Here is a 26,010-nt window from a genome sequence, read left to right on the forward strand (position 1 = left end):
CACCTTGTAACTATGGCAGACACTTCTCAGATAGCTCTGGGAACCTGCATAATAGACAACTAATTAGCATCTCATCTCTCCATTTTGTTTCTGGTAGAAAGGAGTAAATCAAGCAAACATAAATGGGTTGCAATCTGCAGCACAGAGCTCATTTCCTTTGCCCAAAACTCTATCACACTTCTGAACTTTCCATTTATTGTCAAGGCCGCTACCATTTTTCCAATCATCCAGCATCAAAACCTCAGGGTCTTACCCAATTTCTAATTCTCATTCATCCCATATATCTAATGAACTGTCAAATTTCATTGTTTCTGACTCCAGTTCCATGTGTCTCACTTCTGTCCCCTTTTTTCTACTCAGACAACCATTACTCTAGCATAGACCCTCATCACTTCTCTGGAATATTGTGATAGGATTCTAATTGATCTCTCCCCCCACCTAACTGTCTTCTCTCTTGAATCCAACATCCACAAAGATATCAAACTGATCTCCCTAAGGCAGAGGTCTTACAATAATGATGTAGGGATCAAATATAATGAAAGATGATTTTTTCTTTCTTTTATTGATAATCAATTGTTGAATTAGGACCAAGATTATTTCCCCTCTTATTTTCTCATTCAGAAACCAAAAACCTGTAGGTTTTGGACATTGTTGAGATTGCCCAAATCCTCAGAGTGCATGCTTTTGGATCCTGGGTGAGAGACCTTACTCAACTAGGAAACCTTGGGAAGAATTTAATCTAAGATGAATTCTGGCCAATTGTGTTCCACCCTGGCAGGGTAGATCTTTTGTCTAAATTGCCTGAGGCTGGCGGTGGTACCGGAGCAAGAGTGATCCAAATCACATTCCCCCAGCTCCTCATTAGAACAAGTCCACCTCTCATTGTAACATTCATTCTCTCGTTATTTGTTAACCAATCAAAGTTGATTTCCATCCTCAGGAACACCCACTCTTCCAAGGGCATATAAGCATTGAGTGTGTTCCATGAGAAGTTTTTGGCCTTCAGGAGTACTACTGACCCCTTTTATTAACTATCCCCTAGCAATAATTAATATAATGATTAATTACCCATAAACTATGTCTGTCAAACTTTTTATACATCACAATAAGCTCTTATGTTTGACACTTAAAGCCCTTCACAACCTAGCTCCAACCTGCCTTTCTAGTTTCATTATTGGTTGCTTCCCTCCTTTCAATCTACAATCCAGTAGACACACACACACACACACACTTACACACACATGCATTCGCTACTCCGTCTCCCATTTCCATTTCACAACACTGGTTGTCCCCATGCCTGGAATGCAAATGCACTCCCTACTCACCTCTACATCTCAGAATCCCTTGTTTCCTTCAAGATAACTCTAGCACAAATTTTCTCCTCAAAACCCTTCCTGAGCCTCCCCAGCTGCTAGTTCCCACCCTCCCCAAATCCCTTGTATTTACTGTATACATTTATTTAGATACATATCTCTCCCCACAATATAAGCTCCTTGAGGACAGGGATTGTTGGATTATTACTTTGTATCCCCAAATCCTAGCGTAGAGCAGAGCACATTGTGGCATTTAATAAATTCTTACGAGCTGACAGATTGTTGCTGGGAATTTCCAAATTGATGAGATCACAGCTCCATTTTTTTTGTTGGTTTCAACATCTACAAACTAGCTGAATCTGTGAATTCATTAAAGAAACCACAGGAAGAATATGATATGTGATGAGAAGAGTTATGCAATGTATTGCAAAAAATATTGGCAGAGTTCTAGATTTGAGTGTTTGGGGGAAATGTAAATATTTCACTATCAAGTATTTATTTGGCATTTGATACTAAAACAAAAAACCTCCCAAAACCTTTACTCCTCCTCCCCCACATAAAAAAAAAAATAAAAAAGATTACATATGCCAAAATTTTCCTCACACAGAGAGATACACTGGTTATCTCCTGATATAATGTTTAAAATTTAGAGTTGTTGAACTGGAAAATGTTATGCATTTTTCTTGCCCAAACAGACATGTCCCAAAATCATCAACCTTTTTTTTGATGATAAATGACTGTCAGTAATACATTGCTCTGTGTGTGTGTGTGTGTGTGTGTGTATGTGTGTATGTGTGTGTAAATTCAATCTTTCCCTTCAAGGATATTTTAAAAATTTTGTTAGTACATTTTGTTTTTACATTATTGTCATTTTCCAATATTCCACTCTCTTCCCTACTCAGAAAGCTACCTCTCATCACAAATATCACATTTCCTGAAAAGATAACAACAGTCAGAAGAATGAAGGTTACAAAGTCAGGGTGCTCCCAGTTACAAGTTCTTCTGACTCTTGATAGCATGGGAGAAAGACTGAGTTCTGTAGAGGAGCTTGTGGAATCACATGCTCCAGATTCCATCTTTACTGAATAAGTGGGAAATGAAGGAATGACAGATTGCCACTGCTCATTCAGCAGTCACATGCAGAGGATAATGGGGCTGAGGGGAACAGGGGAGTGGCATCAATGCTGGTTATGATTGACAGAAAGCAGACCTGAAATTGACCAGAAAATACCAATTGTTGATGGGAAGGAAGAAAAAAAATTGTGCTGTGGTGAGACGTCTGGGGCCAGTCAGAGTTCCTTTGGCTTGCCCTTATTAATAGAAGCTCAGACATCAGAAGTTGCTGATTTCCCATTTAATTGTCGCACTATGCTGTTCTCATTCATTCTCCAAAAACTGGAGAAAGAGAATAGCGAAGGTAGTAAGGGGATGGTTGAGAATGGAAATACAAGGAACCCAGTACCCTCCCACCTAAAGAATTGCTGCTGCCTGCCATTCAGTCTGTTGCTTTGAAATGTTTATTCATATTTCTATAGTACTTCAAACTTCTCATTAAACCATGGTTCATCTTAAACTATGCGTCCTTTTTTTTAAAAAAAAAAAAACTGTGCTTTGTGTCTAGGCTCATCAGTATGATATTAGAGAATGAGAAAGGGGAATTGAACTTTAAAAAGCACTAGAGACATTCCCCTCAGTTTAAGATGAAGTAGCGACCAAAACAGATCAGAAGAACTATGTTTACTTTGTTAAACAGTTTTCCAGAATCATATGCTCAAATATAAGCTTATACACAGATAGCAGTTACTTGGAAGTAGAGATATTTGGCTGAGAAGGAATATTTTTTACTCCCTCGTGGCTAGCACCCATTCTTGTGTGGGTGGAGCTGCTCTCTCCCAATTCCCTTCAGTAGAGTCTAGTTAGTGCCCTAGCTTCTGCTGCTTGGAAGGGAGTGGGGTGGTTTTCTTGAGTCTAGCACCCCAAATGAAACAGTGGGAAAGACACGTGCCTGAGGCCACTAAGGTAACTGCCTCTGGTGGAAACAATTCCAATTCCCTACTTCCCAAACTTCTTTTCTCCTAATATCCCCATTAACTCATTCTTTACCCAGGAGAATCCATGAATGCTTTGGATTCACTTTCAATTCTGTGTTTAGGAAATTCAATAATATCTTTTCAATAAAAATTTTATGTGGTTCATTCCAGCCCTCAGTCAGACATCCTAACAATTTACAGAGTCTTCTGTCCCCTGTTCTCCCCCTTCCTCCCAACCATAACTCCTCTCTCTGCTGCCTTTGAGCCAATGAAATACTAGAGGTTAATAGTCATGAAAAAAATGTTAATTTTAAAGAAACAGATAAACTTTGAAGTAAATATATACTTTCCCTGGAAAAGGGGAACATCTTTATCATTATTCTCAGCAAACATCAACAACTAATCCTTCCTTCATTGGCCTTGGATGGCTTCTGATTTAGTCTTCCGATCATGGTAGCAGCAGTAGCAGTGGTTGGTCATCCAAGAGCTCCACTCAAGATTTTTAGCCTCCCTCTCCTTTTGGGAGAAAGGAAAAAGAAACTGTCTTATGTCATGATCAGAGTCTCATTTTTCCTTGGGACTTTGTGGAGTGTACACCAAAATACTTTGTCCACCTACTGCCATTATCTTCAGTAACCTGCCGCACATTCATATGCAGGGACCTTTTATCCTTTGTGAGTGTGTGTGTGTGTGTGTGTGTGTGTGTGTGTGTGTGTGTGTGTGTGTGTGTGTGTGTGTGTGTGTGTGCCTGAGTGCTATTTCAGAAAGGCTTGTAAAGAAAAGCTGAAGAAAAGTCTAAATCCTGGGATGTTGGGGGGAGGAGGGGCAACTTCCGTTTTAGCCTGAGGGCATCCCAGCTAAAGAAGTGATAGATGTTTTTTGTTGCTGCTACTACTTCTAGTGAGTGTCGAAGTGTCTCAGCATGTCAGGTGTCCTGGTTTCTTGTGGACCACCCCACCTCATTCAACATACCCTTGCACTGTGGACGCTTTACATGTCAAAATTTCCTGCCCAGACTAATTTCTTTTTGCCTTGTTTTGGCTGTTTGGAATTTTTGATTTTATTTTTTGCTGTTCTTTTTACTTAAGACACTTTAGCTTCTTGTTTTATTCATGCTCATTCATTTGCATTATAAATCAGATTGGATTTTGGAAATTTCTCACCTGGTGTCAATCTCATTTTTATTCTAGACCAAAGAGAATTTTAGGAATTCCTAAACTTAAATACAATAGTTATCTGGAACTCTGATCTTTTGAAGGGAGGGGATACGGGTATGGGAGAAGACTGAAAAGTCTTTATCTTTGCCTTGGGCATTCTGCTGAGCAAGTATACATGACAAGGATTGTCAGCCTAAACCTATTAGGCAAAGCTTCTTACCACACTATCCTAGCAGAGTGGTTGATTGTTGTCCTTCATTCTCAAGAAGACCGAAGGGATATTACTGTTTTAGAGTCAAGTTACAGTGTGTCCAACTGTGGCTGATCAGACCAATGCAGGCCATCTCCAGTTGTCCTGATCTCTATCTGACCACTGGACCCAGATGGCTTCACAGGAGAGAGTGAGGCTGGTGGCTTTGTACAGCCCTGCCTCATTAAATCCAATTCGCTTACAAGTCATGACATCACCTTCCTGATGTCATGGTCCTCTTCCAGAAGGAAGGACAAACAACAATCTGTAAGTAGTAGTAGCTGCCCCACTGGAGATCCAGCTGAATAGTTTCAGTTGGGCAACACAGCTCCTTCCTTCAATCCTTCTTCCTTCCTCCTTCCTTCCTTCTTTTCTCTCTTTCTTCCTTCCTTCCCTCCATCATTTCTTCCTTCTCTCCTCCCCTCTTCCTGTTCTCTCTTCCCTACTTCTCTCCCTCCCTTCTCTCCCTCTGTCTACATAGGGAATCATACCCTTACTTGTAGGTGCTCTGCCCCACCCCAAAATATAAATTTTGATCACTGAAACCACACAAGATATCTTGGGGTTTATGGTGCTAGATTTCTTTTTAAGGACCACCTCTTAAACCCAAATCACTCTGGCTCCCATTGATTGGCCAACAATAGGTTCCAGTCCAAGTTTTAGTTGGTCATTATTTGGGTTCTGATCAGAGTAAGCATAAATTGCAAATGTTTGTTTTGGCCAGAAATCCTGATGGGCTTTCCCTCCCAGACTGATTTTTTTTTTTGACTAGGTAAAAGAGGCCTTTCTTTGCCTCATTTCTTACCTAGCCTTAATCACTGAGTGGGTGCTGCCTCAGACAAACTGAGACTGGGGAAAGACCTTAGCTTTAAAAGGTCAAGGTCTCCTTCTGCATCTGGGGCCATCTCCAACCATCCTGATCTATAACATTTTGCCACAGGGACCTATAATATCTTGCTCTGGAGGAGAAAGTGAGGCTCATGACTTTGCACAGCCCTGCCTCACTTAAATCTAATTCACTCGCAAGTCATGGCATCATCTTCTTGATGTCATGGTCCTCTTCCAGAACGAAGGACAAACATCAACAACAAAAATCAGACCAATGCAAGCTCAGAATGTTCCACCACAGGTTGGGCACAAATAGTCCATGTGAACATTTGAGGTGGTATCTCTAAATTTGATTCTTTCATGTTTCTTTTGAGAGACTTCAATCTTGTTTTCTTATAGAACATAGCACCTTCTTTGTTTGGGTACACCATGCTAGACAGTCCTTTGCTATCATCTCCCATGTTACATAATCAATTCCAAAGTTCTTCAGAGAGGCTTTCAGAGTAGTATCTTTGTATCATTTCTTCTGACCACCATGTGAATGTTTTCCCTATGTGAGTTCTCAGTAAAATACATTTGGCATTCAAACGACATGGCCAGCCCATTGGAGTTGTGCTCTCTGCAGTAGAGTTTGAGTGCTTGGCAATTAATTCAAGAAATGACCTCAATGTCTGGTACCTTATCCTGCCAGGTAATCTTCAGAATCTTCCTACACTTCTCACGCAAAGGTTCTTACCACTCTATCCTAGCAGACTAGAGTGGAAATGGAAGGTGGGTGACTTTGAAGAGATAAAATGAGCAGCTATCCAGCTGAGATCATGGCACTAGCCATCACCACTCTCAAATAAGTATATGTTGCATATTTATGCTTTTTCTGGAGGACCACAAGACTTCTTAAGAAGTGGAAATTAAAATTAAATTACATTAAAATTATAATCAATTATCAAAATAATGACATCACCAGGAGATGTTATCAGACACAGTGGGAGCAGGTCCTGTAAAAGAAGCTCAGTGACATCACCAGAAGATTCTACCATACCCAGCAAGGAGCATCTCTAGTGAGAGCAGTGGGTTAACAGTACCAGAAGACACAGATCATCTTCTAGTATTAGAGGCTTGGATTGCTCTGACACATATGCTCCAGTCACATCTGTTCTTTATGTGTATGTCTTTCATCAGTGATTCCCAAGCATTCCTATTCTACCCAATGATGGTATGGGAGATGAGGTTGAGTGGATTGAGTGTTCTATTGTACTGTGTTTTTTTTTTACTAGTGTATTTAATCGAATGTCTTTGCTTTAAACTAACTCTGTGCTTTGACTCACTACAGAAAAAGTGAATGCATTGGAGGCGTCTGGTTCTGGTTTTGAGGGGGATATTGACCTTCAGGGTACCTTGAACCTGGGGTAGTTATTCTAAGGGCCCCAAGTGTAAGTGAGTCTGGGGTGACTTTGGTATCATAGGGAGCATTTACAATAAATTAAAATTACTGATTGCATCTGTCTCCAGAACGTAGGTACTGTGGTTAAATCATCATTGTGGTTTGGCTGCTGATTCCTTTACTGTGGTTAAATGATTGGCTATTTCTCTGATACTAAATATATTCCTTTCAAAACATATATGTGCACTTGTTTCTCTCCCTGTTCCCTTTCCCACAACTATTTTTTTTTTTTGTAATTCTTTGAGATATTTTCACAAGTCGCAGGCTAGAAGATGTATGACCGTTTGCAGGCACTACCTCTCTGATTTACTGGAAAGTTCTCTCCAGTTCCCAATATAATAAAATATGGTACAGCAAACATGTCCAAGATTCTGTGCTAGGCACTTATAACACAAATTAAAAAACAAAAATTACCATGACAAAAGTCTGTAATCCTATGAGGCTGAGCTCAGGAGTTCTGAGTTTCAGTGGGTTAAGGGTCACACTATTTGGCATTGATGTTGTAAGTCTTCATGGAGGTGGGTAACCAGGTTGCCTAAGGTTAACCAGCCCCACTCAGAAATAGAGCAGGGACTCCACAGTAGAATCTCTTTTTTTTCCTTCTACCATTTCTCTATCTCTTTTTCTTCCTTCATTCCTTCCCTCATTCCTCTTTTTCTTCTTCCTTTCCTTCTTTCTTCTGATGCGTTTCATTTTTGTTGCACTTCAAGTCTAGGGAAACCCAGTTAAAAATAAATAAATGAATAAAAACAATCCCTGCTCTCAAGAAGCTTCATATTTCCATTCCAGTTCCAGGAACCCCTTCTTGCAGTTCTTCTGAAAATGATTTTAGTTGCTCCCAGGAAAATTCCCCCAGGGAACTCAACTTATCTTCCCACCCCCTCTCCCCACCCCAGTCCCTGCAGTGATAAAGCAGGGTCCAAGAGACAGTGCTCTTCAGTGCTCGTTGACTTCTGTGGGTTTCCCCCATTCTATACTTATGTCAGATGGTACTCAAGTTCTAAAATTATTGGAAAAGTATATTCTATTCTACTGTTTTACATAAAACCCTTATCTTTCTTCCATTTCCATAAAAATTTTCTATTGTCTAATAATTCTCAACCCCAGAATATACCTCAGATGTTCAATGGCAAATGGAATCATTCTTCCTCTCTCTTTTTCTTTGTTTCCTATTACACTTTTCTATCATTTTTCTTCTCTTGCTTCTCTCTCTCTCTCTCTCTCTCTCTCTCTCTCTCTCTCTCTCTCTCTCTCTCTCTCTCTCCATTTCCATCTATCTCCCAATCAAAAGCAAAATTTTTTTATTAAAAAAAAATAAGGGATGAGAGGGAGGTGATGAACCTATGAGATGACCTATAAGATCTCTTGTGATTCTATAGGACTCTGTAAAGATAGACACTCTTCTATCCAGAGTGGATAGAAGAGCCAACTTGGCCAATTGTTAAATTTTCAGTGTGAGTCTTTATACATTAAAAATCAGGAAATACTACATACAACACAAAATTTGATTTATTGTTTTCTTGATTGTCTAGACTTAAGAAAGTGATGAAGGAAATGTTAATGATGTAGACTAAGCTTAATGGTATGTTGTACATACATATTTCTTCTTCCTCTCCTCCTTCTCTTCCTCCTCCTCCTCCTCCTTCTTCTTCTTTTCCCTCTTCTTCTTCCTCTTCTTCTCTTCTTTCTCCTTCTCCTTCCTTACTATTTTCTTCTTCATTTTAAATTTGCCAACACATCACTACCTCTACTTTAACCAACCTTAGATCTCTTTCATATTAATGGACCTTGTTCTTAACCAGAAAGAAAGATTAGATAGGTATAAGCAATTCATTCCCTGTGGAAGACTCTGGCCGTACATTGGACCTAGTTTTCTCTGTGATACCTCCCCCCCACCACAAGCTATTTAGTAGTGGCAACTGATCTCTCATGACAGATTTCTAGTGTAGGAGATATGTGCCCAGGCTTTGTTCTGGACCCTTACTACCACCAAACAAAGAAGACTTTGTTTTGGTATTGCAAATGTCTGCCCACACGATTTGGAAATATCCTCATTAACACCACAATCAAGAGTTACCGATTGACTCATGGTTAGTCATACCCTAGTCCAGTAAGGGGAGTGTATAAAGTTGAAAGGCATGAAGATGGTGGAGTTAGCTAGTGATGGTGGCAATAAGGTCTGTGGTATACATTCCATTAAAGATAATTACATGGCTTATAATCTTTATCAGTCTATCAAATCACAGCTTTCATGTAAGCTACTTTATGACAATTACAGGGCTGCCAAAATGCAAAAGCAAACAATTCTAACACAATAAAATGAGGAATACTCCCCTCTCTCAACGAATTTTTTGAAAAACAGTAATAAAAAAGACTCACACATTTTATATTAGCTGGTGTATTTGATGTTTTGGTTTTCTGTTTTTATACCTTTTTTTAAAAGGGACAGCCAAAATGAGGGCTGGTTCCTTTTACACATACCCCATCAGGTTCAAAGGTTTTCAGACTTTTGATGACTGTTTTCTTATAAATCACATTCCTTAATGTTTACAGAACATCTCGACCCAATTTATTAAAAAACTCCGAGGGCTTTTTCCATTACTTTGTTGAAAAAAATGAGTTTTCCAAACATGGATTTTTATATTAGAGGCTGGTATTTGATATTTGAAACTTTGTATTCTTGTGCAAATAAAGATGTGAAATCTAACTTTTGCAACTTTAAAAAGGAGAAACAATTATAACTCTTAATTCAGGAAACCTGGAACCTTATAAATCTTTTTGCTTTATCTCTAATTTTCAACTTGCAGAATTCCTCTCATTGTAAGACATATTGCTACCTTCCTTTTTTGGTCAAGATCTTTGCTTTCATAAGTTTAGGATATAGAGTAGAGACTTCCTCTACCCAGGAAAATTAGCAGCTCATTTGTAATGTACTCTTATAGAATTGCTTGGGTGCACTTAAACTACATTGCAAAGCTAGCATATGTGAGAGGCAAAAATTGAACTCTGGTTGTCCTTTACAAACTGTGAATTGTCCACTCATAGCTTCCCACCATTTACAATCTCCAAACAGATTAATCAAAGTGTGAGACACTCAGGGGCCCACCCTCGCTATGCTGCCAACCACTCAAATGCTGGAAATGATTTGCCTCATTGCCTCTGTACCCGCATCTTACACCCAACAATTTTATCATGTGGGCTGGTGAGACGCCATTAATTAGGGGATCCACTGATTACTCCCTACCCCCACCACACACATATTGTTAATTTGTGTTCTTGAGACATGTTAATGAAGCTACTAAAATTTTTGCTGTATTTTTTAAGCTAAACTTCATATTTACACCATGGTGAACAAATAACCTGTAATAACTATTTCCTAAAACCATGATGAAAAATTGTCTCCAATTCCTTTTAAAACTCTCTAAGGCTTCATGGCCTATTCTACTCTAGAACACGAATAAAGGAAAGGTAAATGATTTTTTTTCCATAGCAGAGAAAATTCTGAAGGTCCTGTAAGTATTTCTCTTTTTTTTCCCACTGTTACCAATGTTGATGCCCCTCTCTCCCTCTGCTCTGCTATTTGCTCGACTTCCTGTCCAGGGCTAGATGAATGACAAATGTAGAAGGTTCAGATCTACACAGTCCTGTGTGTTTTGAATTGTATATGAAGCGTACTGAGGGAAGGGTGAGGTTTCTGGGAGAAATATACTGGAAGCTTTGAAAGGGTCCCAGAAACACCATTGCTATTGCTGTTGTCCAGACAATTTTGAGTTGCGTCCAACTCTTTGTGACTTCATTTGAGGTTTTCTTGGCAAAGGTATTGGAAGGGTTTGTCATTTCCTTCTGCAGTTCATTCTACAGATGAGGAAACTGAGACAAACAGGGTTAAGTGACTTGCTCAGGGGCACACAGCTAGTAAGTGTCTGGGACTGGATTTGAACTCAGATCTGCCTGACTCCAGGTCCAACACTCTATCCAGCACACCACTTAGCTGCTCTAAAAACACCACGAAAAGCTCCAGAGTGGTGATGCCTAAGTTTATGTCTTCTCCAGGGGTATTCCTGAGGCCTTGATCACATCCTCTAATGAGTAGCCCAGCTTGTTGCTCTGGATCGAACATCATGTAACTGTTTTCTTTCCTCTACTCTTTTGCTCTTTCCTAGGAAGAGTGTTCATAGGGGAACTAAATCACCCTGTGGGGCTGGTCAGGCTTGGGAAAGGCAGTCATTGGTGGACAGACTGGGTCTTAAAACTCCCTAATTTGAAGCCAGAGCTATAAATTGGCTGAAGCCTAAGTCACGGAGAAGCTACAGGTGCTTAGTAGACTTTCTATTACATATAGTTTTATTCATTTCATGCTAAAGAATAAGACATTGAATATAGTATCTGAACATGTCTGTGCATTTGCTAGGGAGACTGACTCCATTATGTTATAGTTCCATGACTCAGCAACAGTAAAACTGAGCAAATTTGGGGAGGAAGTTGGGTTTCTGATTGATGAGAACTCAAGAACTATTCTGATTACCTAGAACCACTAGCTAAACCAAATGATCATACATCTCTACTATTTAAAAAAAATTAAGCACACAATTGAATATATATATGTACATATACATTTGTCTATAGATTACATAGATGTACTATAAGCTAATATGTGGAATAGAGTGGAATGCAATGGAATGGAGGAATATTTATAAATTGCTTACTATGTGCCAAGCATTGTGTTAAGGCTTAGACCTAGAATTCCATTGGTGTAGGAAACTCACAATAAAGAAATTCCCTCTACCAATGCAGAGTTGCACATGCTAAGCACATGTAGTCTTAGAGAGTTGTCTAGGAAACCGGGACCTTAAGTAACAGCCCCCAGAGTCACATAGTCAGTATATATCAAAGGCAGAACTTGAACTCAGGTTTTCCTGGCTCCCAGGCTTACTTTCCATCCATTGCCTTTTGAGTTGATTTATTAATCATACATACACATGAACATTTTGCTCTCACTAAAAAAAAGATTATTAATATTATTATTTAGTAAAAGCTTTGTGTGCCCTTTCACATTTTTTAAAATTTTGGTTCAATAATTTGTGATACTGTACTATGAAAGTTGATTTCTATATTCAGTTTATTTTCACAGTTGGTTTTAATGGCTGATATAAGTGAAAAAGATGCTTCATAAAGAAATGTAGATTCCAACAGAAATGTATTATCATCTATGCTTATTGAATCATCACACTAATTCTTCAATCCTATCCTCTAATGATGCAAAGTTTTGTTAAAATTCACCTAGTAAATTTCCATCCTTCCTATTGTCAATCAATTTTTACAAACTAATCAGAAAATTTAGCATTTTTTTTAAGCAAACGGATTCAAAATCAACTGAAACTCTTCACTTGGAAGATTTTTAAACAAATTAGGAAATTCTGTTTCCAAGTGTGCAACTATAAGACTGTTTAAAAGTGACAAATATTGCTTTTGGCATCAGAAACTTAGTTTTTAAGACCCTTGCTAATAGGGATGACTTCCTACTATCCTTGGCTAATGTCTTAAAGTGCAATATGCACTGGGAACAAGGTTCATTTTTAATGCTAGTAAATCCATATTTCAAATAATCATCTTGATTATTTTACTGGCTTTTTCATAGCTTATTAGAGCTTCCTGTTTTTACCTTGCAATTTTGACTGAAAAAGAACTCTTATTAGGAGTAGGAGAAGCAACAGTTCTACCATATCACTCACTTGTGCTCAGATTTTTTGCATTATCATTAATTTGTAGTTAATTTGTAGGAATCTTTTTGAAATTACAAATCTAGTTAATCAGGCGTAACTAAACTGTGATACATTCGAATTTGAAAAATTTTAAATTTCCTGCAAGTGAAAAAACAGTGTCAATCCTTGTCAACTCTTCCACATTGTGGAATGCCAATTGTTCCCTCAGAATACTTTGGAAACTAGATGACCAAGTGACAGAGCCACTGTATATTAAATATTAGCAAAATTTAATTTCTTTATCTTTTTTATGAAAAGCATATATATAACTAAAAGTTCCAATATTTTCTTTCTTCTAATCCAATAGACCACTTTGCACACTACCCTGGGGTATGTGAACCCCACTTAGGAGACTACGTCTTTAGATTAATAATGATAATGATGATCATGATCACTAGCTTTACAGAGAGATTTAAAGTTTGCAAATTGTTACATACGTATACATATATACATAAATATATATATGTGTGTGTGTGCATGTGTGTTTGAATTATATATATATATGTAGCCACTCAGAGAGAGAAAAAGTTAGAGCTGGAGATAAAGGTTGCCCACATCCTTGGAACTATATAGAGTGAAATAAGAGTCATAAAGTCATGAACAGACAATTTTCAGCATAAGAAATCAAAGCTATCTGTAATCACATGAAAAAAATGTTCTAAATCACTATTGATTAGAGAAACACAAATTGAAACAATTCTAAAACCACCTCACACCTATCAGATTGGCTAAAATGACAGAAAAGATAAATGATAAATGTAGGAGGGGATGTGGAAAAACTGAGACATTAATGCACTGTTAGTGGAGTTGTGAACTGATAAAACCATTCCGGAGAATAATCTAAAACTGTGACCAAAGGGCTCTAAAACTGTTTGTACCCTTTGACCCACCAATAACACAAGGTCTGTATCTCAGAGAGAGCAAAGAAAAAGGTATATGACCTAGGTGTATAAAAATATTTATAGCAGCTGTTTTTGTTGTGGCAAATAATTCAAATTTGAAGGAATATCCATCAATTGAGGAATGGCTGAACGAGTTCTAGTATATGATTGTGATGGGATACTACTATGCACAGGATGGTTTCAGAAAAAAACTGGGAAGATGTACATGAACTGAAGCAAAGTGAAGTGAACAGAACCAGAAAAACATTTTACACAGTAACACAGTAACAGTGATATTGTATCAACTATGAATGACAGCTATTTTGATTAATAGAATGATTCAAGGCAATTCCGAAGAACTTATAATAAAAAATGTATCCACCTCCAGAGAAAGAACTGATGGAGTCTGAGTGTAAATTGATTATATATATATATATATATATATATATATATATATATATATATATATATATATATATATATATATATATATATAATTTTACTTTTTACATTTTTTTGCAACATGACTAATATGGACATATGTTTTGTATGACTTCACATGTATAATTGACATCACATTTCTTGTGGAAGAGTGGCAAGAGAAAGGAAAAGAATTCAGAATTCAATTTTTTAAATAAGTGTTTAAGATAAATAATTTTTTTAAAAAACTATATAGAGTTCAGTACATCTCTGGGACTTCCACTGGAGCAAGATGCAACATATAGTCATCAAGGTGAATGTGGGATTTCCTAAAGTCTTGTCTTTTTTTTGTGAATTAAGATTAAATTAATAATTAGCATTGTGATCTGGTGGCTAAACAAGGTCTGCAAAACACTTTCCTCACAACAAACCTGTGAAGTGGGTAGTATAAAAATATTATCTCCATTTGACGAATGATGTAACTGAGGCTGCAAGAAGTGACTTGCCTGGGATCACATATCTAATAAATATCTGAAGCATAGTTTAAAGTGAAGCCCCTTGACTCCAAGGGACTCTTTCTACTCACCATGAGGGTTCTTGACATCCTAAACTATAAACTGTCTAAAGAGTGACAAGAGCGTCTACACATCTTTATGTCACCTATAAAACCCGAGTGATAGATACTTAATGAAAAACTTGTCGATTTATTCTAATATTTTTTCATTTAATAGTATTTTATCTTTTTCCGATTATACATAAAACAATTTTTAATATTCATTTAAAAAATTACGAGCTCCAAATTTTCTCCCTCCCATTCTCATCTCCTCCCTCCCTAAAATGGTGGGCAATTTGATCTAAGTTAGAGTTGTGCAATGATGTAAAACATATTTCCATATTAGTCATGTTGTGAAAGAAGAAATATAATGAGAGGGGAAAAGCACACACAAAAATAAAGTGAAAGTAGTATGCTTTGATCCAAATTCAGACTCTATCAGTTCTCTCTCTGAATATGGATTGCATGTTCCATCATGACTCCTTTGGAATTGTCTTGGATCATTGTATTGCTGAAAAGAGCTAAGTTATTCATAGTTGATCACCAAACAATGTTGTTGTTCCTCCATACAATGTTCTCCTGGTTCTGTTCACTTCACTTTGCATCAGTTCATGTAAGTCTTTCCAAGTTTTTCTGAAATCCACCTGCTCTTATAATACAATAGTATTCCATTGCATTAATATATAACAACTTATTCAGACTCTCCCCAATTGATGGATATATTTTACCTCAATTCATTACCACCACAAAAGGAACTGCTATAAATATTTTTGTATATGTAGATTCTTTTCCCTTTTTTTATCTCTTTGGGATACACATCTAGTAGTGGTATTGTTGAATCAAAGGGTATGCACAATTTTATAGTTCTTCTGCCATAGATCAAGATTATTCTTCAGAATGGTTGATTCAGTTTGCAACTCCACCAACAAAGTGTTAGTGTCCCAATTTTCCTACATCCTCTTCAACTTTTACAATTTTCCTTTTCTGTAACACCATATGGCTGTGAATTCTTAACTTTGAGCTTTCCAATTGCAAAATTTGTAATAACTCTATCTGCTAAAAATGAGAAGTTGAGATTATTTTAAAGGGAAAGCTGTGCCTAAATACTAAATCTATCTCCAGTCTTACATACAGATATCTACAAATGAATATACTATTCTAACCCAATTCTAACATGTTCAAAATTGAAATCATATTTTCTCTTAAACCTACTTTTTCTACTAAGAATAATTTCTAAAAGAATTGAAAACTCTAAATGTCCACATAAAAATACATTCCAAAACACTGAGAGATGTAAATCAAAACAACTCTGAGGTATCTCCACGTACCTTGAAAGTTGGCAAAAATGACCACACTACTGGGCAGATACTTCAAGGAAATCAGAGGCAGAAACATAGATCCAATGTATATCAAAATATTCACAGCTATACATCTTCTTGTAGCAAAGAACTAGCAACAAAGTGGGTTGCCCCTCAGTTGGGAAATGATTGACTAATATGAGTAATTCTGAGAAACATGGGAAGATTTATATGAACTGATATAGAAAGACATGAGCGGAACCAAGAGAATAATACCATGACTTCCATAATGTAAATGAAAAGATCAGTAAAAGAAAATCAGACTCCAAGTAGCTGGGAAAACCAGTAACTATCCAGCTAAAGAGATAGCCACACATACCTCTTCCCTCAAAGCAGAGTGGGAGGAGACAATTAAGACAAAATATGTCCTCAGACATGGTCCTTGATTCTGATGTTTTTGCATAATTATACTTTTTCCATATGGGAAAATAAATCTGGAGTAGGATGGGAAACAACTGAGAAGTAAAGACAAAAGCACTGACAAAACATTTTTTAAAAAAATATGGAAAAAACAAAAATGCTCATTCAATTGAACTGTACTATTTAGAGTACTGTCATTCTTCGCAACAAGCAGAGTAGAAACTTCAGCATTTTCATTGATTTCTCTTTTTCCCTCCTCTTCATGCACAAAGAGTTGGTAAGTTTTCTCAATTTTACCACTATAATATATCTAAAATTTGTCCTCTCCTTCCCATGCAATCACTGTAACTCAAGTTTTTATTAACTCACCTGAACAATGGCCTTTTAAATGGTATTTCTGTTGCCAGCCCAGCGTTAAGACCATTGGCGCAGTAATTTTCCGAATTCATAGCTCTGTTCACACCATATATGTTCTCAAACTCCTTAATGGTTTCCCTTGGCCTAATGAACAAAGTCCAGACTACTTAGCCAATTATGCAAGACCTTTCACAATCTGACACCAGTAACTGTGATTGGAACTCAAGGAGATGGGTCTTCCTGACTCCAGACCTGACACTCTATCCACTGCGCCACCTACCTGCCCTTTACCTCACCCTGCTTGCCTTCATTTGTTTTACATTCAAAACAAAACAAAACAAAACTTTTTACCATTCTCAGAGGTCATTCTGTCCTTTCCCTCCTCTGCAAATATTTGTTCAGGCTATCCTTGATGTCTATAAAGCACTCCCACTTTCTCTCCCAGTTAAAATCCTACCAAAATTTTAAACCCACCTCCTTCATTCAACCTTCTCCTTCTTGAGTCTCTCATGACACTTTGATGGTATCTCTTGTGACCATAACTCAACACACTGATAGACCTGTGATCTCATTGATTTGAGTATTCACTTCAATAATAAAGATCACAATCCATCCATGCCTTCTCATCCTGGACGGAAGGCCTTGGTCCATGCTATTGCTATCTGTATACATGATCTATAGACTCTCTAGGGCAAACATGCTATCTGCTTCATCTTTATATCCCTCAACCCCTAGACTAAGACATTTAATAAATGCTTGATGAGTTTCACTGAACCAATTGTGGTGGCAAAAAATGAGAGAAAAAGCAGCATGGAAGACAGGCCTTAAAATGAGGAAGAACTAACATGACATATACTATCTGTGTGATTCTTAAAAATGCTTGTTGACCGACCATGGACAAGTCCTGGGATCATATAGGCTCCTGATACTCACTCTGACTATAAGACCTTGGAGAAAGTTTGACATCAGTCTTCTCTCTATCCTTCCTTGAAAGAATTCTATCAAGTTCTTGATAAAATGGGTAGTGAAGAGAAAAATGTCTTTACTGATTCAGATTATTTTAATAAACTTCCTTGAGCCTTAAAAAAAAAAAAAGTAAGGAAGGAACCTTAGAGGTCACCTAGTTCAATCACCCCCTTTTCCATTTTATAGGTGAGGAAACTGACCCAAAGAGACTGGCGCAACTAGATGATATAGTAGATAGGGCATTGGACCTGGGGTAAGGAGGCTGTTGTTGTTAAGTTGTTGTTTTGGTTTTGGTTTATTTTTGTTTGTGTGTGTGTGTGTGTGTGTGTGTGTGTTTGTGTGTGTGTTCAAGATGCTATGACCTCATCTGGGGTTTTCTTGGCAAAGATACTGAAGTGGTTTGCCATTTCCTTCTCCAGTTCACTTTACAGATGAGGAGCTGAGGCAAACAGGGTTAAGTGATTTGCCCAGGGTTACACAACTAGTAAATATCTGAGGCCAAATTTGAACTCACAAAGATGGGCCTTCTCAATTTCAGACCTTGAACTCTATCCAATGTACCTCCTAGCTCTGCCTGGAGAAAGGAGTAGCAGAGTTCAGATCTGACTTTGGACCCTTACTGAGTGACCCTTGGTGAGTCACCTAATTTTTGTTTGCCTTAGTTTTCTCATCTATAAAACTGGGGATAATAATATCATTTACCTTTCAGGCAAGACTATTGTAAGGATCAAATGAGATCATTTTTGTAAATCACTTAGCCCAGTGCCTAGCACATAGTAGGTCCTGTATAAGTGTTAACTATTATTATTAGTAATAATAATGTCTTGTCTTAGGTCACAAGTTAAGCAAGCAACAGAACTTAGATTTGAACCCAGAACTTCTAACTCCAAACCTAATACTCTTTCCACTGCATTGCAGCTGCTTCCAAAGTCACTTAGACTCTCAAGGCTCCAGGCAATGCACCAAAACTGTTCATTTTAGACAACGGCCTATGTCTATCGGTAGAGGGAGTTTCTATTCTGTGTAGAAATTCCCAACATAGATGAAACACGGGTCTGAACATAAGGGGAGAAAAAGGAGAGAGAGAGAAATAAAAGATTTTGTAATATTTGACTAGAGTTAGTAAACAAACCTTTTATAGCTCAACAATCAGTTTGAACATCAGGTCCAGTCATCTCAACAATCACCATAAACTGAACACTAGTTTTGATTAGCAAAATGGTAGAATCATACAATGTTAGATCTGGAATAAAACCTGGAGATCGTCTGGTCCAAGAGTTTTTAACCTAAGGTCAGTAAACTTGTGAGTTTTAAAAAATATGTGATTTAATTGTATTTCATCATAAATATGACATTTTGCTTCATGCATTTAAAAAAACATTTATTCTGCTTCTTCAGGTAGCAAAACAAGATTATATGAAATCAGAAAGAATATCTAAAAATAAAGATGGTGCTCAGAAATCTACATTTGCTTGGACTCGGTCTCAGTTTCAACTTACATGTGGTCTGAGGCAAACAGCAATACACAAAGCATTGGAAACCAAGCTCCCTCTGGTACTGGAAAGTAGATTTAGCTCTAATTTTTGTGACAGATGGAGTTGATACTCTGGAGGGGGAGGGGCAGGAGGAGTGCTGAGGCAAAAAAAAGGCCAGGTTTTGACAGGCAGCAGACTCCCTATGCCTCTTGTGGTCAAAGACCGTGTTGCTATGAAATTAAGGTAGCAATAAAATTCAACGATCCTCCGAAGGAAGTCGCATCTACTAACTAACCTCCCTGCAGGACAGATAGGGAACTTCGTTTCCAGGCAAGTCAACCGATCAAACATTTCACTTCACAGGTTAATAGAAATCTAGATGAAGACCTGGCTGTATCCTTCATGCATTTGTTCTTGACAACCGTCAGATTTTTAGTATGATCAGAATTCAAAAGTAAGCATGCCATTTGTTAATATTTCACACTGAATTATAAAAGAATGATTAAAATCACATTTGTAATTTTTATTAATTTTATCATTTTATTTTTACTAATTTCATTCCTTTACAACTGGCTCTGCATCCTTTCTAAAAAATGTCTTTTTTATTAAATGAAAAGATGAAACAATAAAAGTGCAAATGGAGGATGGCAGCTTTTGAAATTGAAGCATCACGCCTCCGGGGCATACATCTAATTAAAGTGTTATTTATTGTGTCTAGTTTTTTTTAATGATTCAAAAGCTCGAGACCGAATTCCGCTGATTTTAAAATAATTGTATCATGATGGTGACTCACTGAGGGGAAATCTACAAAGTAAACCGATTTCCTGACCCAGAAGAAGGCACCGATGAGGCCGGGGAGAATTAATAAAACAAATTCAAAACAAATCGAAAAGCCCTGTTGCTTTGCCGGATGCAAACAGCTGCCTGAAGCAAGCCTTTGCACATTCACTTGTGCACGAGTAGGGACTACAGTGCTGAGCCTCCTTAAAAGGAGGAGGAGCTCCTTGGGGCTGCTGTCAATCTCCTTAAGCCTTTCCTTTCAAGACTTGAATGTGAGCTGCCCACCATCCCCCGTTCTCCCTCCCCCACCTCCCCTGCCCCGCTCTAGTGGATAGTTAAAAAAAAGAAGTTGCTACAACAACAGGCCTGACCAATAGCATCTCGAAAAGTCGGGGAAGGGGGCCGAGCCAAGGGCGAAAAGAGAGTGGAGAAAAGGAGAAAGCAGGCGCTACCGCGAGCGAGGACAGAGGGACTGCCAGGAGCAGAAGCGTCGCTAATGTTTTTATTTGTTTGCTTTGCCATGCATGCATAATGAGGAGGGATCTAAGCACGTTGCAGTGGCTCCCAGGGGACTTCTGTATTTAAAGGCTCGCAGGGAGAAAGTCCACCCCGCAGGTCCGGGGAGCTGCTCCCTAGCGCTTGTTGACAACAGGAGAAGCATCTGCAGCAGAAGGACGCGAGGGAGCCCGTTTTCTGCCGCTCCGAGTTGCTTCTCGTCCTCTTTCCTTCCAGAAAACGGAGATACCGGAGACTTGGGAGGAGGACGGGATCGAGCTGCCCAAGTGCGGTGGGGGAGGGGACGGAGCAGTGCGGGGACCAGGAGCCTTCTCCGCCGCCGAGAACGCGGGCGATGGGCAGGAGCTGAGCGCCGCAGCGGCAATGCGGCCAGCGCAACGTTGAGAAAGAGGAGAAAAAAGCCCGGGACTGAGAGAAAGGGCAGCTTTCCCGGGCAGCCCAGCCACACAACGGATCTGCCCAGGAACAGCAAGATGAATTCTTGCTGCAGCGCGTCGGTGCAACCAAGGGAGCCCCACCGAGGCCCCTTTCTCTGGAGCCTCCGAGGACAGCGCTGAGTTCCACCCGCTGCGGGGGACTGTTTCGGGGGGAGATTTCTGGGTGTGAGGCTTGATTAGCGGATTGGTTTTTTTTTGCTTTGAGTGTTTGTGTTTTCAACAGAGAATAATCCCTTCGAACCGAGCACCCTAACGATCTTCACCAAGAAAGAAAACTCAAGCCGCACGAATGGATTTATGAAAACCCTCATGCAAAAAGTTGGCAGGAGTTTTGCAAACTTTTGCACAGACTCCACCTCCGGTGCCTCCTCCTTGTGGCCCTCCTCCCCTCCGTTTCCCCTCTTGTCCGGCTGCTGCTGCTGCCGCTGCTGCAGCGGCAGCGGCGGCGGCTGCCGCTCCTCCTCCCGCGGCCCGCGATGGTGGCAGGTTTGCTGGGCTGCTGGGGCGGCGGCGGCCGGTGGTGGACGGTGCCCGGCACTTGGCTGTGCTTGATGGCGCTGCTGCTCCTGGGCTCCCCTCCGCGGGGCTCCGTGCTGGTGCACGGCCGGAGGCTCATCTGCTGGCAGGCGCTGCTGCAGTGTCAAGGGGAGCCCGAGTGCAGCTACGCGTACAACCAGTACGCAGAGGCGTGCGCACCAGTCCTGCTGCAGCGGGGGGGCCAGGAGCCTGCCGCCGCCGCGGTGGCCCCTTCCTTCCCCTCCTCCTCCTCCTCCTTCTCCTCCCGCTGGCGGTGCCCGAGCCACTGCATCTCGGCCCTGATTCAGCTCAACCACACCAGGAGGGGCCCAGCGCTGGAGGACTGTGACTGCGCGCAGGATGAGAACTGCAAATCTACCAAGCGTGCCATCGAACCCTGCCTGCCCCGGACGAGCAGTGGGGGTGGGGGCGCCGGCGGGGGCGCCGGGGGAGCAGGCGGGGGAGGTGCCGGGGGCGGCGTGATGGGTTGCACCGAGGCCCGCCGGCGCTGCGACCGGGACAGTCGGTGCAACCTGGCCCTGAACCGCTATCTGACCTACTGCGGGAAGCTCTTCAACGGGCTGCGCTGCACGGACGAGTGCCGCGCGGTGATCGAGGACATGCTGGCGGTGCCTAAGGCTGCGCTACTCAATGACTGCGTCTGCGACGGGCTGGAGCGGCCCATCTGCGAGTCGGTGAAGGAGAACATGGCCCGGCTCTGCTTCGGGCCCGAGCTAGGGAACAGCCCGGGCAGCAGCGGCTCGGACGGCGGCCTGGACGACTACTACGACGAGGACTACGATGATGAGCAGCGGGGCGGTGGGGGGCTCGGCACGGCCGGGGACCCTCAGTACGACGAGGATGGGCTCCCGCATCCGCCTCGCCCGGGCGGCGGCGCTGCTGCAGCGTCTGCTGCCACTGGAGGAGGGCGCGGGGAACTGCCCTACGGGGACGGGAGGAGGAACCGCGGCTCCCGCCCGACTCCCGAGGGCGCCTGGACTCTGCTCTTCTCCATTTTGCTGCTGCTGCTGCTGCGGCGGCCGCTCTTGTAGCCTTTTTTCCCAACTCCTCCGTTCCTCCATGTGCTTGGTCCATTGATTCCCAGCAGTCACCCCACTCCATCACGCTCTCCCGGGCCTCCCTTCCACCCTTCTCTTTCTCCTTCCCTCCCTTAACTCTCCCTTTCCCCATCACCTTCCCACAGCCCCCAGCATACTTTGATTCACCTCCCTTGGAATAGTAATCGGTACTTAAAACATAGCTTTAGAGGAGCTAGGGAATACTTTCCTACTCCCCCAAACTCTTTTTTCTCAGTTTTCAAAACTAACGAACCGCTCCCTGCTCTCTTCCCGCCTACCTTCCTCTCGATTTCCCTACAATGCCCACACCAGTTTTACACATTCCTCTTCCAGAAAAGTAGCCAGAATCTTGTTCTGGGGGACTTTTTGTTGTTTTTCCCCTCCACCCCACCCCCACTCGGTTTCTGCTATAGACACTTCAGATCACCTCTTAGGCTAGAACCCCAGCTTTGCCTGAGACTTAAGAAGGTAGTTAATGGAGTGCGAGAGGAAGTAGAAGTAGCTGGACAGAGGGGAAAGAGATAACCCTCAGACTACGTTGAGTTCTAAAGAGTGCATTCTTCCAAGTTTTATCCTGTCCAGTTCTGGGCTAGTGAGTGGTTAGCAGAGAGATATCTGAAAGATATAAGCTTGAAATGCTGCAGTAGGTTTATTTGCAAATCTCCTACAAGGTAATGTGCAAATAGTCTTATGGTTTGACCTATTGGAATCTTTTAAGGCGTCAGCTATTTGAATTAAAGTCTCATTCATGCAATCATTTCTTCTCAGCATCAATGCCCAGAATATTCTTAGTGACGAAAGAAGCAGGGATCAGGTCTTTAAGAAGGTCATTATTGCTATTTCACTCTTAGGGGAAGGGGGGACAAATTTAAACTGTGTGATGGTGAGTAACATACTTAGCTAATTCCATTCCGGTTAAAAAAAAAGTTTCATATCAAATTCGAGTTCCCGTTCCATCACCCAGTATTCAAACTCAAATGCCGATGTAGGAAGTAATTAATGATACTAAACAATGCAACTTTTGTTTTAAAAGAGCGCTGCACTGCCATGTTCGAAAGACACTTTGTGGTGTTTAGTGGTTACGTTTGCGTTTTTTTGTTTTGTTTTGTTTTGTTTTGTTCTGGTCTTTTTACATCAAGAACTTTTGTGTACCTTGAGAAATTATATTGCCTCTACTCCTATCAGGGTGCTGAACTCTGGTAAATCTTATATAAAATGTATTTAAAACTGGGATTTGTTACCAGTCGCTGTACCTTGTATATAGAATTTTTATAAAATGTATGCTTCAAAAATAATTTATTTTTAAAAAAAGAAATTAAAGTTTAAAATTTACGTTCATCCTACTCTTTTTTAAAGAAATGTACAGATTTCATTTGTTTTAAAGGATACAAAGTACAATAATCCATTGTGAAGTATGCTCTAGGACAGCAAATGTACAGTGTATTTTATAGATTTGACGTTAACTTTCTTATTTTTAAGAGAATTTATGGACGATGTTGTTGATTTGTATAAATACATTTCCAGACTGCCTTAAACATTGTCTTTTATAGAAGGCATAAGAAGTCCTATGTAACTATGGCTTTGTGTATTTTTTGTTTTGTTACGTGTGTACATCAGTAAAGAGTTTTAAACAATGAATATGGTGGAGTTGTTTTTTCAGTTACCTTATGCTACAGCCAATAGTGGAGAAAATGCATCCACCAAAGTTAAAAGTACAGACCAAGACCTAAAATGCCATAAACAGAGGTTTTACTATTACCATGGATACTTTAATGAACAATTAGACTTCTGCAAATAAAGCAGTTAAAAATACTTAATTACGTGGAATGACTTCGAGTTGTTTTTATGATTTAGTGACACAGTTCCTATATCTACAAAATCGTTTCCCTTCCACATACAGAGATTATCAGGAGCCCTTATTCTTTCCCCTCCCCCTTCCCTCTGGCTTTCTTTTCACCCAGTAAAGTGGTACCCTCCATGCTACTAGACATTCTTATGCAATAAACCATGTCAATAACATCTCGGCCTATAAATGGGTCTGCAAATCCCAGGATTTTGAGGTAACTTTCACAATTCTAGCAACAAAAAAAAAAAGTTAGTCAAAAATAAACAACGTGAGGTGTAGAACAATTAGCAGAACTTGTAATATTGTTGTGAAGAGTTGTTTAGCAATGAGCTGAAGGCTGGTTTTCTGCCAGGGCTACTGATCTACACTCAGACATCCTTAGATAAATAATTACACTCTTAAGCTGTGTCGAGTGCTGATACACTTGACCTTGTAAATAGAAATGTTTGCAGTAGGAATAAACTCCGGCATTGGAAAAATCTTTTAAACATTAACACAAAAGAGAGAGCTCAGTTCTCTGGGGATTTGAGTCTGAACCTCGCCAAGCAAGGCACTTGCAGGGGGAAAAAAAGTTTATTTATCTTCTATTGCTTGTGTTTATTTAAAGCTTTTCATTTTAAATGCTGTGATTGGAAGGCAAGTCAGAAGTTTAAAAGCCACCACAAATAAACTTTGTCTGAGGGGTCGACAGATTAGCCAGTTCTCGTGTCTCTTTATTTGATATTAACATGTGTCCAGAAAACTTAACCAGATTTCTCTGCTGCCTAAAGTAATTAACAAATCTGTGTCTCCCCCCTTCCACCTCCCTCCAACCCCATCCACTCCCACTTTTGAAGATTAGTTTTCTTTTAATTCTCACTTCTCCCTCCTTCCTCTTGTTTATTTTCAGGGTTCTTTTCAATGAAACTAAAACCAGGGCTTATATATTCATATATTATCAGAAAGTTCAGGATAGTTGTGGTATCAAACAACCATTTATGAGTATAATGTGTGGCTGTGATCTAAAGTCACCTGAATGGTTGAGTAAACATATTGTTAAAACAAAGCTGAAAATGTTGTTTCTTTAGGAAGAAAGGACAAAGGGTGGTTGGAAGACACTTGTAAATGGAATCAGCCCTCTTTACAAAACGCTGAGTTTGCAGTCCTTTTGAGCATGCCCTTAAATATATTTAAATGTGTCTTGATTCTATCTATGCAGTCTATTTTAACACATTTTTTACTAAAAAGTTGCCTTTGTCCCAGTAAAAGGCTCAGTTTTTCCCCAGGAAGGAGTAAAAGGCATTAGCACTAGAAAAGGACTGATAATTAACTACTACAATAAACTGAAGACTTGATTTTACCGGCTCCTGTCAAAAGCATCTGCCTGGAATAAATCAACACAGAGCACCAGTGGGGAGGGAGGACACGAGTCTTTATGCTTCCTTCCCTGTAGAAAGTGAACATTGATCAGTAGTTTGTTTTAATTTAAATTATTATACAGAAGAACCTAGTACCCACCCTACTACTGAGAGATCCTATAGAAATTGGTGGCAGTATCAAAACCAAAGGTTATTTATTTATGGTTTTGGTGAATGGACCACATATTTCCAACTTCTCCAAAGCAGAAAGAATTTTATAGATGTTGACATATGCAATATCTTCAACCCTCTAGGGAGCCAGCTGGAACTGTGGACACTTGGCAGTCT

General features: G+C 40.0%; 1 protein-coding gene across 1 annotated transcript; it reads left to right on the plus strand.

The window, feature by feature from the left end:
• Positions 1-20,384: 20,384 nt before the first annotated feature.
• Positions 20,385-24,117, plus strand: GAS1 (growth arrest specific 1). The gene has a single exon (XM_072596961.1). The coding sequence runs from the start codon at positions 21,361-21,363 to the stop codon at positions 22,450-22,452; it is 1,092 nt and encodes a 363-aa protein (XP_072453062.1). The 5' UTR covers positions 20,385-21,360; the 3' UTR covers positions 22,453-24,117.
• The last annotated feature ends 1,893 nt before the right edge of the window (positions 24,118-26,010 follow it).

This window comes from Notamacropus eugenii, chromosome 3, assembly GCF_028372415.1.
Source record: "Notamacropus eugenii isolate mMacEug1 chromosome 3, mMacEug1.pri_v2, whole genome shotgun sequence".
NCBI lineage: Eukaryota > Metazoa > Chordata > Mammalia > Diprotodontia > Macropodidae > Notamacropus > Notamacropus eugenii.